The sequence below is a fragment of the Pipra filicauda genome, unplaced genomic scaffold (genome assembly GCF_003945595.2).
Source record: "Pipra filicauda isolate LSUMZ 115617 unplaced genomic scaffold, ASM394559v2 scaffold315_size853536_pilon, whole genome shotgun sequence".
Taxonomy (NCBI): domain Eukaryota; kingdom Metazoa; phylum Chordata; class Aves; order Passeriformes; family Pipridae; genus Pipra; species Pipra filicauda.
The window spans coordinates 421,769-431,427 of NW_024104438.1; the positions used below are offsets into that span (position 1 = coordinate 421,769).

General features: G+C 49.3%; 1 protein-coding gene across 2 annotated transcripts; it reads right to left on the bottom strand.

The window, feature by feature from the left end:
* Window positions 1–708: 708 nt before the first annotated feature.
* Window positions 709–9,200, bottom strand: THNSL2 (threonine synthase like 2). 2 transcript variants are annotated; one of them, XM_027722861.2, is made up of 9 exons: window positions 9,121–9,200; window positions 8,329–8,556; window positions 7,445–7,639; window positions 7,027–7,179; window positions 6,122–6,352; window positions 5,124–5,272; window positions 2,318–2,443; window positions 1,306–1,445; window positions 709–1,198 (listed from the first exon to the last, which is right to left on the bottom strand). In XM_027722861.2, exons 2-9 carry the CDS (start codon window positions 8,549–8,551, stop codon window positions 964–966), a joined length of 1,452 nt encoding a protein of 483 aa, XP_027578662.1. In that variant the 5' UTR covers window positions 8,552–8,556; window positions 9,121–9,200; the 3' UTR covers window positions 709–963. The 2 variants fall into 2 exon arrangements, with proteins under 2 accessions (XP_027578662.1, XP_027578663.1); XM_027722862.2 differs by having other exon boundaries at window positions 8,329–8,553; window positions 9,121–9,197.
* Window positions 9,201–9,659: the final 459 nt, after the last annotated feature.

Sequence of the window (9,659 nt, forward strand, 5' to 3'; positions counted from 1 at the left end):
TTCCCGCACATTCTGCAACATCCCAAGCTGAATCACTTCACAGAACTTACTTTTACCCTGTTAAATGCCACTAAACCTTCAAATTAATCCTCCCATTACAGGACTTCTTTTGATGTCAAAGGGGGAATTTTTTTTGATGGCAGAGGGGGATTTTTCCCCCCGGTATAATTATTCCTATTTTTCTTTCCCCTTTTTTAGGCACAAGAGATTCCTGCCAGATGCATGACTTGTGGAGGCAGCTCCCACACAAGGTATTTATATATTTATATGTATATGATGGGAACGTGGTATTGAATGACCTGAAGTTTCAGGCAGAGGATAAGGGGAATTTCCCATTTCCTACTCGTTACAGTGGAAGTTGCCCGGGAAGAGTCTGCAGCAGGACTAGGACCAAAAGCTCTGAGATAAAGAACTACTTTCCAGTGCTGTAAGATAAGCATGTCCAGGGAAAACATCTGCCATTTAACACTATAACTGAGCAAGTTTCAATGCCTGGGAATGATCCCTGCCACTGCCTAAATTACAGGGATGGGTAAGGTGGATTAGCTCCAGTCTTGCATGTGTTTCCCATTGAGCATCTTGGGTATTACTGGGATTACTGGGCTGAACATCCCAGCACGGAGCCAGAATCACTGGATAATGCTCATGAAGCAGTGGGTAGTGCTAAGGAAGCTTTCTGTAATAGCCAGTAAAGATGGAACAGGCAGGTCAATCCAGAGTTTCAATCAGATTTTATGAATTATTAGGACAAAGGGGATACAATTGCAGAGGTCTTTACTAAAAGTGTTATGAAATAGTCCATATACTTCAATGGGGAAGTGCATTCTTGCTAATAAATCATCGCATGGAGGCTCCCAGCATAACATGGGGCTTTCCTGGGAACAGAGAATGAGCCCTGGGAGGCATTGGCCAGCTGTGCCCAGTAGCTCAGGTCTGTGTGACTACCTGCCCCCTGATCCTCCACTACCCCAGGGGTGCAAACTGACTCCCACCCTCTGCCTCCCACCGCTGTGCCACGGCTCCAATCCGCCCCCGGAGCACCTGTGCCCAGTCCTGTTCCCGCTCCAAGGGAGTGGACCTGGTCTCCATTGTTGTCAGGGCAGTGATTTCAGGGGGGATCTGGGGAACCAGGCCAGCTTGGAGCACGGCATCCTGAAATTTGGCTGCGGAGGCTGGAGCTAAGCAACACCGGGGAATGCTGCAAAGGGAAGAAAATCAAGGAAATTGGGATGTAAGCAAGCCCTAGGCTGGAGATACTGAAGGAACAAGGGGATAGTGATGCTCCAGTCCCCAACACTCCCTCACCTGTCTGGCTGAGAGTAGTGGTAGTGAGCAGCCACGGCAGAGTGGGGGCACAGCAGGTACTGGTTCTCCTCCCAGCAGCGCCGCATGGCTCCAACAATATCCTCGTCGGAGGCTGAGCAGGATCGCAGGGTCTCGGAAAGCTGTGGGAATCAGGGAGGTTTGTTTTGCACAGGGCATCAGCCACAAGCACTCAGCAAAGCAATTCAAAATAGGGAGGCTGGAGGATGGAGCTTCCCAAGGACTGAAGGAAGAGGGGTTGCTGCAGCACTGCTGGAAACAACCATGGGGACAGAGTGTGAGCAAGGGTTTTCCATCCACAGGTGCTGTGAGCGTGGGTGGAAAGGAGCCGAGACTCAGCTCAGCTCTTGGCTGCTATTTCCATGCTCTGAGGGACTTGTAAAACCCACCTCAGTGTAACAGCTCTTCTTGCTTTTAATAAAATCATTACTTAGTATTTATCTTGCTGCGCAAGCAGGAGCAGGCACCTGGCAAAGGATCCTCCTCCCTCCTTAGTCAGGGACAGTGATTGGGAATTTGGATGGGAAGAGGCAAGGCTTTGCATCTGGCCCTCTCATAGTTCATATCTTCGGTTTTCTCTGGTATCTCTCTCTGTGTTGTGCTCCCATTTGCCATAAGAGTGAGGCTGAATTGCAGCACCCAAGTCATCAGACCCACTCCCAAACACTCAATTTGTGCTAGCATCTGCTGCACGATGCCTCAGTGCATGGCCAAGGATGGGGTGGTTTCAGATCCTAACTAAATAATTGTAGGCATTTATTAAATTAGTTTTGCAAAGAAGAAAGAGCTTTTTTTAAAAAAAATAAAATTTAAAAGCGGTTTTTAACATCTCAGTGCACACACATTGATATAAAACTTCTGTTCTGGCCTCACACGTCAATTTTTGGTTGGAAGCTCTCCACTATGATTTTTTTATTCTGTAAATGAGTTGAAAATGGTAGTTCTCCTTACACACACACACACATACATAGTGTTGTGTGTGTCAGGAACTGACCTTTCTGTGCAAATCCTCCGGCAGCTTTAGCCTTTTCGATGCGCTGAATCGCGCCATCAGCGTTTTTATCAGGCTGCTGTCAGAGCCTGAGAGCAGCCACAGGATCCTCTCCACATTGTAAGGCTCCTGGGAAAACAAAGCAATAGGTGAGCAGTGGAAATTCAAGCATTCGTCTCAGGGGAAGAGCACCTGTGTTGACTCTCTGATGTCTCTGTAGGGTTGAGGTCCTACTGCTGAGTTTTTCTTGGTGGCAGCTGGTGTGGGCTTTTTGTCTTCCCTTTACTCACCTACATCCCAAGACAAGTCTTTGGGAACATGATGTCTTTTGGACCTTTGACCTGTTTGACAGTGACCATCAGATTAAAACAGAAAATGCAGGGATAACTGATGAATCAACAGTGTGACCACATCTGTACAATCACCATGATGAACCCAGGCTAATAACACACTGTGAACTGGAGAACCAGAAATATCCAGCTGTTTACTCACTGTTGCAGATGCTGAGTGACTCACATTGACACCCAGCTCCCTGCAGGGCTGGCTGATAATCTTTGAGAACTTATAGGGCACATATAGGGCCTGACTGGCCTGTATGGCTGCGTAGCAATCAGTGTTGCAACACCACAGCAGAGCTCTGTGCAAGACCATAGAGGAGGGTCACAAACCAATTTCTCTTCTCCCTGTCTCATCCCTGCATGTTTACAAGCACTAAGAAACATTCATCCAGTGGTTTGGCTGAGACACCTTGTAGAGACAGACAGGACAAGGAACACCAACTCACAGAGTACTCATCGCATCTCCTGGGTTCAAGTGATGGGTTTGAATGAACTTTTCACATCTTTCTTCCTGTGACCTTTTGTCACTCCATCCTGTTCTACCTTGGAGAGTCATCAGGTCCTACTCAGACTTTTGTGTCCTCATCTGGGTGTCTTATGGCCCCAGTTCTGTCCTTCATCTTCCCACCATCACCTCCCAGAGCCTCTAATCTTCAGTTTAGTCTGGGTGTTGCCTGCCCTTTGCTTTAGGTTGTCCCCTGTTTTAGGCTGTCCTCTGCTTTCCAGCCTGGCTGTCCTGAGAAGCTACATGTCAGTGTGCCCTGGACTTCAACAACCTGCTCCCAGAAGCTCCTCCAGCACCATGCTCCCGACATCCCTTCTCCTGTCCTTCTTTCTGCGGCTCCCACATCCTTCACACATGCTTCCCCTTCACCCTCCATTCATGCCAGCCTTTTGGTTTCCACTACAGATCTCTGTGTCGACACCAGTAAGCTGAACTGGGCCAGGACACTGATGCAAGTACTGGCCTTACCACCTAAGTAAGGCTTCTGCTTCTGTCCCATGCCACCAGAGCTGTCCAGGAGAACTTTGGGGCCCAATCTGGAGGACAGATCATGCCAGGGACAAAGTTTTGGCATGTGGACATGAGCTGTGTGGTGCTTCCTGACCTCAGGGCCAGAGAACATCCCCTGGTTGTCTTTAGGTGCTGCAAAGACACAGCACCTGCTGTGATTCTCCTGGGATTGCTCCTTACAAGGCTCATCCACACCAGACTTCCTGCTTCACCTGCAACTCTTTAGGCAGCATCTAATGGGAAAATTTTCTCTGCTGTACTTTAGGCTGAAGAAGAGGCAACCTAAAGAGGTTGTGCACTCTCCATCCTTAAAGGTTTCCGATACCCGAATGGAAAATCCCTGAGCAATCTGGTGTGACCTCAGGGCTGACCCTGCTTTAAACAGGCCCCAACTAGAGACCTCCTGAATTCCCTTCAAGAATGAATAGTCTCTTATGCTGTGGAAAAATTTGCATGGATGCTTCAGATGTGAGCTGAACAATGATGTCCCACGCAGGTGTGGAGAGGGATGTGTAGAGGGATACACCCATCCAGCTCCTCAGCAATCTCAGGATATCACCTTGCCTGACTGCCTGCTGCCATAATCCCAAAGGCTGGCACATGCCTGGGTACCTCAGCAGAGCAGTACTACTGAAGGGACATGGGCCCAGAAAGGAGCCCAGATACCCCTGGAACTCTGAGGAGCTTCCCAAGTTCATGGCTTGGGAGGAAAGCCAAGCTGCAGAGCACAGCCTGGTGACAGGGGCACAGGGACTTAGTGACTGCAGAGCATGGCAGCCCCTCCAGGCTCCCGGGTCCTCCCAAGGTGTTTGAAAAGCTTTTGGAAAATCCAGGTAGCTTAAGGCCACAGAGACACAACACCAAGGGTTTCCCTCTGATCACTTGTTTGGAAGCAGATCCAATCCCTGAGGATCACAGGGTAGGGATGAAACGGGAGGTATTTGCTTCCAGGTGTTTGGTTTCTGTACCTCTACGACTTTTCTTTCTGAGGCCTTTGCCTGCCTGTTGAGACTTGTTTTGCTCTGAGCAAGCTGCAGACAGCCATAAATGAGGCATTTCTTCTGGACTTCCCTACCTTCTTCCTGGTCTCTCCTCTTGCTCTTGGTGGAGCCTTTCAGAAGCGTCGACAAAACCCCTGAGACATGTGGCATTTATAGTTCTGTAGTTGTCACATGTTGTGAAAGTGTCCCTCTCTTGCTAACCTTGCACAGAACAAAACCCCAGAAACACAGCACTTAACAATGAAGATCACAAAGTCAAGCCCTGAAAAGTGAGGAGGAGGGTGTTTGATCTACCTCAGCTCAGCAGTCTGCAGCATAAATGGTTAATAGGAGTCACACCTCCTAATGCATCACTAAGAGGCACTGCCAGTGGCAGAATTATGCAGGTAGATCGGAGTAAAAGAAAAAAAATTCAATATTTGCTATTTCCCCATTTTGGCCAAGTCACTACATACCTGAATATCCATGGCTGATGCTAATGTAGCCTTCACGCTCTCTGCCACTGAGAAATCTCCATGTTGGACAGTCCTATGAATGATGTCATTGCTGTTCACCACGGCAACAACTCGAATTGGGAGACCCATTTTCTGGGCAATACAGCCAGCTGGGAAAAAACAGTGAAAAATAAATGTGTGCTTGGTGAAGAAACATCCAAAGGAAGTTTAGCAAAGGAGTCATTGTACAAATTGATTGAGCAACTGGCTCAGAAGCAGACACGAATGATATTCCCTGGTGGGCTCTGAGATATCTGTCTCCAGGGCTTTGGTAGAGTACCAGATTATAAAATCCAGGGATGCAATGCTCCACCTGCCATTGAACACTGACCTTTGGGCATTTCCATATTTGATGATGGATGGTTAGGGGATGACAGGTCAGGCAGGTGCTGTGCAAGCAAGAGAGATGAAGATTTTGAGCTTTTTAATGCTGCCTCAGATGGGCAACCTGGAAGTGCAGTGAATATATCAAATCCTTTGTTGCTGTCATAAGACAGTTCTATGCCTATTTTGGGACAGAGGCAATCAAGGGCTCTCATTTAGAAGGCCAGATTATGCAATTATGAGTGGTTCTCTTGACCACACACTACCATGTAAACCAGAGTAGGACTAGGCAGGACTCCACACCTCTGTTAATGTCTCACTTAAGAAATCAGAGCCACAGTATTTTCCCTCTTTTCTTCATCAAACACATTCTGTCCTCTCCTAATGTTCCCATCCTCAAGATAGCTACAGTCATCATCAAAGGGTGGTTTGGGTTTTTCTGCACCTTGTAAATCATCAGTGACACCTAAATTGAGTAATAAGCATACATGAGTAATAAAATAAAAGTGGTTCTGAAGAAATCCTACCAGAGAGTGGGTGTTTTAATAAATAGCAATACCTAGTATCTGTGAAGTGCTTTTGGTCTATAGATCACAGCATTGTCTCTCTTATCTAACCTATCTTTTTCCCTTTACCTGTGATATTTCCTCCTCCTCCTGTTGGCACAACAATTTCCACCACTGGCAATGGGGTGGTATCCAGGGATGGGGCACACTGAAAGTAAGCATAGAAGAAGTGAGCAATCTGCACCATAATCCTAGACCAGTTGACGGAATTCAAGCTCATCAAATTGTATTTTCTGGCAAAATCATCATCGGCGAACAGTTCCTTGATGGGCTCATCGATTTCATCGCTGTTCCCATGAGCTGTCAAAAGGAGAAAGGAAAGATTAGATCTGCCAACAGCAGTGCATCAGGCACAAGGTATGTCTGCTCAGAAAGAGGGGTTGGTCTCAAGGCCTGGGGTTTGCTGTGGCCCATCTGCCTCAGGGGCTGAGTGGCACCCTGTGGATGTTGGGTGGTTTCTGCAGACGTGGCACTCTGGGTTCCTGCTTATACCAAATATATATTTCCCAAATATGTATTTCCCCTTGTGAGATGCCAAGGTGAGACCTGGCTGAGCAGAAGAGTCCATGAGAACTCAAGCAGCTCAAGCACCCAGTGGTGATGCTGACCCATGGGGATGGCAAGGTGGTAGGGGATGGATCACACAGGAAGGTGAGAAGACAGAGGGCAGAGGTGACTCCAAATCCTTTTAGTGTCAAGAAATGGTGCAGAACTCAGTGTAGCCAAACACCAACCACCTGCATGGAGGTAGCTCTGATCTGTGGCCAGGAGACAAAGAAGCCTTGAACCACTTGGTCACCAAACTGGGGATGTCGTCTCCTGTTAGCAAGATGTCTGGGCATGGTGATGGCAATGACCCGACTGGCTACAGCTGCTAAAGCTGCAAATCCCACTGAGTATCTCCCTGAGACTTTAAGGGTCATGGTTTTGACACAGCAGGGCCATAGAGTGGACAGTCCAACAGCAGTGCCAACCAGCAAAGACGTGGACATTGTCTTCAATGACGGTGGTCATCTGAAGTTCCTGTATCTGAGTGCAGAGCCCCTTGGGCAGCAGAACAAAGATGTCCATGTTCTTCTGCCCTCTCACACTCTCGATGGCCGAGCTCCCTGTGTCCCCTGAAGTTCCTGTTTCAAAGTGAGGAAGCACCAAGAAAAGAAAAAAAAGATGCATCAGTCAAACCTGCATTGCTGCACTTCAAGAAAAGACACAGAGATGCTCCATGAGATGTTTTTGACTAGAGAAGCCACCCTGGCATTGCCTGGAGATCACTCACCAGCCACCCATAAGGCAATACCACCCTGGGGCATCTGTGGGGAGGGCTGTGGGATGGTGGCTCTCAAGGTAAAGGCCTGACCAGAAATGTCACCCCCCACAAAAAGACATACTCACCCACCAGAATAGTGACGTGCTTCTGCTTTTTCTCCAAGAAATATTGCAAAAACTGCCCTGTGCAGGACAAGGACAGATCCTTAAATGCAAAAGTAACCCCGTGCCACAACTCCAAAACATTCAGTCCATCTTTCAGCCTGGATAAATGGACAACATCCTTGTGCCTGAACCTGCTGAAGGCCCTGTCGATCAGGTCTAGAGGGAAAATGGTTAAAGGAGCTGTTAGATTGTTTTTCTGACCCATGGCTTCCTGCACCTGTGTTCTTCATGCTCCTGGTATCTTTCTGCACAACCAAAGACTCTCAGTTGCTGGAGCGGTGACAGACATCCAACAAGTTATTAGTAGTTACTAGGAATAAACCAGCCCAGCTTTATGGTGTTTGATAACTATGCCAAGTAACGCCAGGGGATACTCTACACAATCAGAGAAAACTGTGCTAAAATATAAAATACAGGAAACCTGAGTTTTATCACTATGTGCCATTGAGACAGAGGTTGCAGCTGCCCTCTGGTGGAGGTGACAGCTCTTAAATGTTGTAAAACATTAAAAATGTGATCTCAAGGAGAGCGTGGAGCAGCAGGAAGCCCTGGAGGGAGGGCAAGTCTGGAGCTCAGCAGAGCAGCCAGGTGACCCAGCAGCGAGCAGGGTCACAGCATCAGCCATCACTACTGAAGTCACCAGAATCCCTGTTTGCACACAGGGAACACCTTTTCCTGCAAGGTGACAGAGGAGATCAGGGTACAGAAAGGAGCAGGCAATAGTGCAGCAGGCTCCATCCTCTGGGGGCCACGAGAGGGTGGGGTGTAGGCAGGCAGATGCATCTGAACACCCTAAAATCCTCGCGCACATCCCCGCGAGCAGCTCCCTGCGTGGCTGCACTCACCACTGAGTGTGTTCCGTGGGACCAGGTCGGCTGGGATGAAGAGGGAGCACAGCTCCTTGACCAGCCCACGGTAGCAGAGTCTGCTCCAGCGCCACAGGGTGTCCCTGTCCAGCGAGGGGATGTTCTGGGGCATGAACAGGCCCCCGTCGGGCGCGTAGCCGGAGAAAAGGGCTCCCTCGAAGTCAACGGCCCTCGTGCCGCCCCGTGTGCTGATGTACTCCATGGCTGCTGGGGAGGGACTTCTGTCACTGCCAGGGACCCAGAGCAGCCCCCTCAACTCCCTCAAAAACTTCCCCTATGGACACACAGAGCTCCTCAGGGAACAAACCACCTCCTCTCAGAAAAAGTCACAGGGAGCTGGAGCAGCGGGGGCCAGTGAGGGGCATGCGGCATTTTGCAGGGGATGGAAAGGCCGTCTGGGATTTGTGCCAAGGCGGCCGGAGCCTCCTCGTCTTGCTTTCCCTTCACCCTTCCCACCCTGCCCCGGAGACACTTCCCGCCTGAGGAAAAGCCCTGACGGCGCAGAAGCCGCTGCACAAGCACGTCATGTCTCTTGTGGGCTGTTTGCCAAAGCTGCAGCTTTTTTTTTTTTTTTTTTAAAAAAGAAATAACTGTTTTTAGAGCAGGCTGATTCTGTTCAAAGGGGTTAAACTAAGGACAGGATTTGACACAGTGCAGGAACGGCTGAGCTAAATCCTCCGTGTCCACGCAAATCCGACCGAGCAGCCACCGGCGCTGCTGGAAGAGGCCATTTCCCACCCAGATCCCGTGAACTCCCACGACTGTTCCCACCTCGGGCACTTGGGCCAATGCTGCAGCCCCTCGGCAAGGGATGGGCAGCAGGAGAGTGAACAAACAACCTGCTGCCACCGCTTCCGACCCGGTCACCCTTTGCACTTGTGCTCACGGAAAACGTGTCCCCGTTGCAACATGACGATGTTCCCTGCGGAGCAGCCAGCAGAGACAGCCTCCCTGCACCGAGCCTGGGAATGGGAGTATGCTGCAGCTCAGGAGAAATCTAACTAAATATTAGAAGAGAGCTTTTAACATGAGGGGGATCAAGCACAGGACACAGAGGGCTTGTTGCCTCCATTATAACCCCAGCTGAGGAAACACACTGATCTGATGTAACTGTGAGCTTGGATTTCAATTTGAGATTGAACCTGCTTAAAGCAGGTTTTGGGTCAGAAACATCCTTGCAACGAAGATCAGATTGTAAGTCAGCTGTGCAAAGGCAAGTGTTCAGCCTCCTAACAGCCCTGTCCCACCGACGGGGAAACTGAGGCAGGAAGGGAGAGGGGACACGTGCGGGATTGTGCAAAAAGAAATCA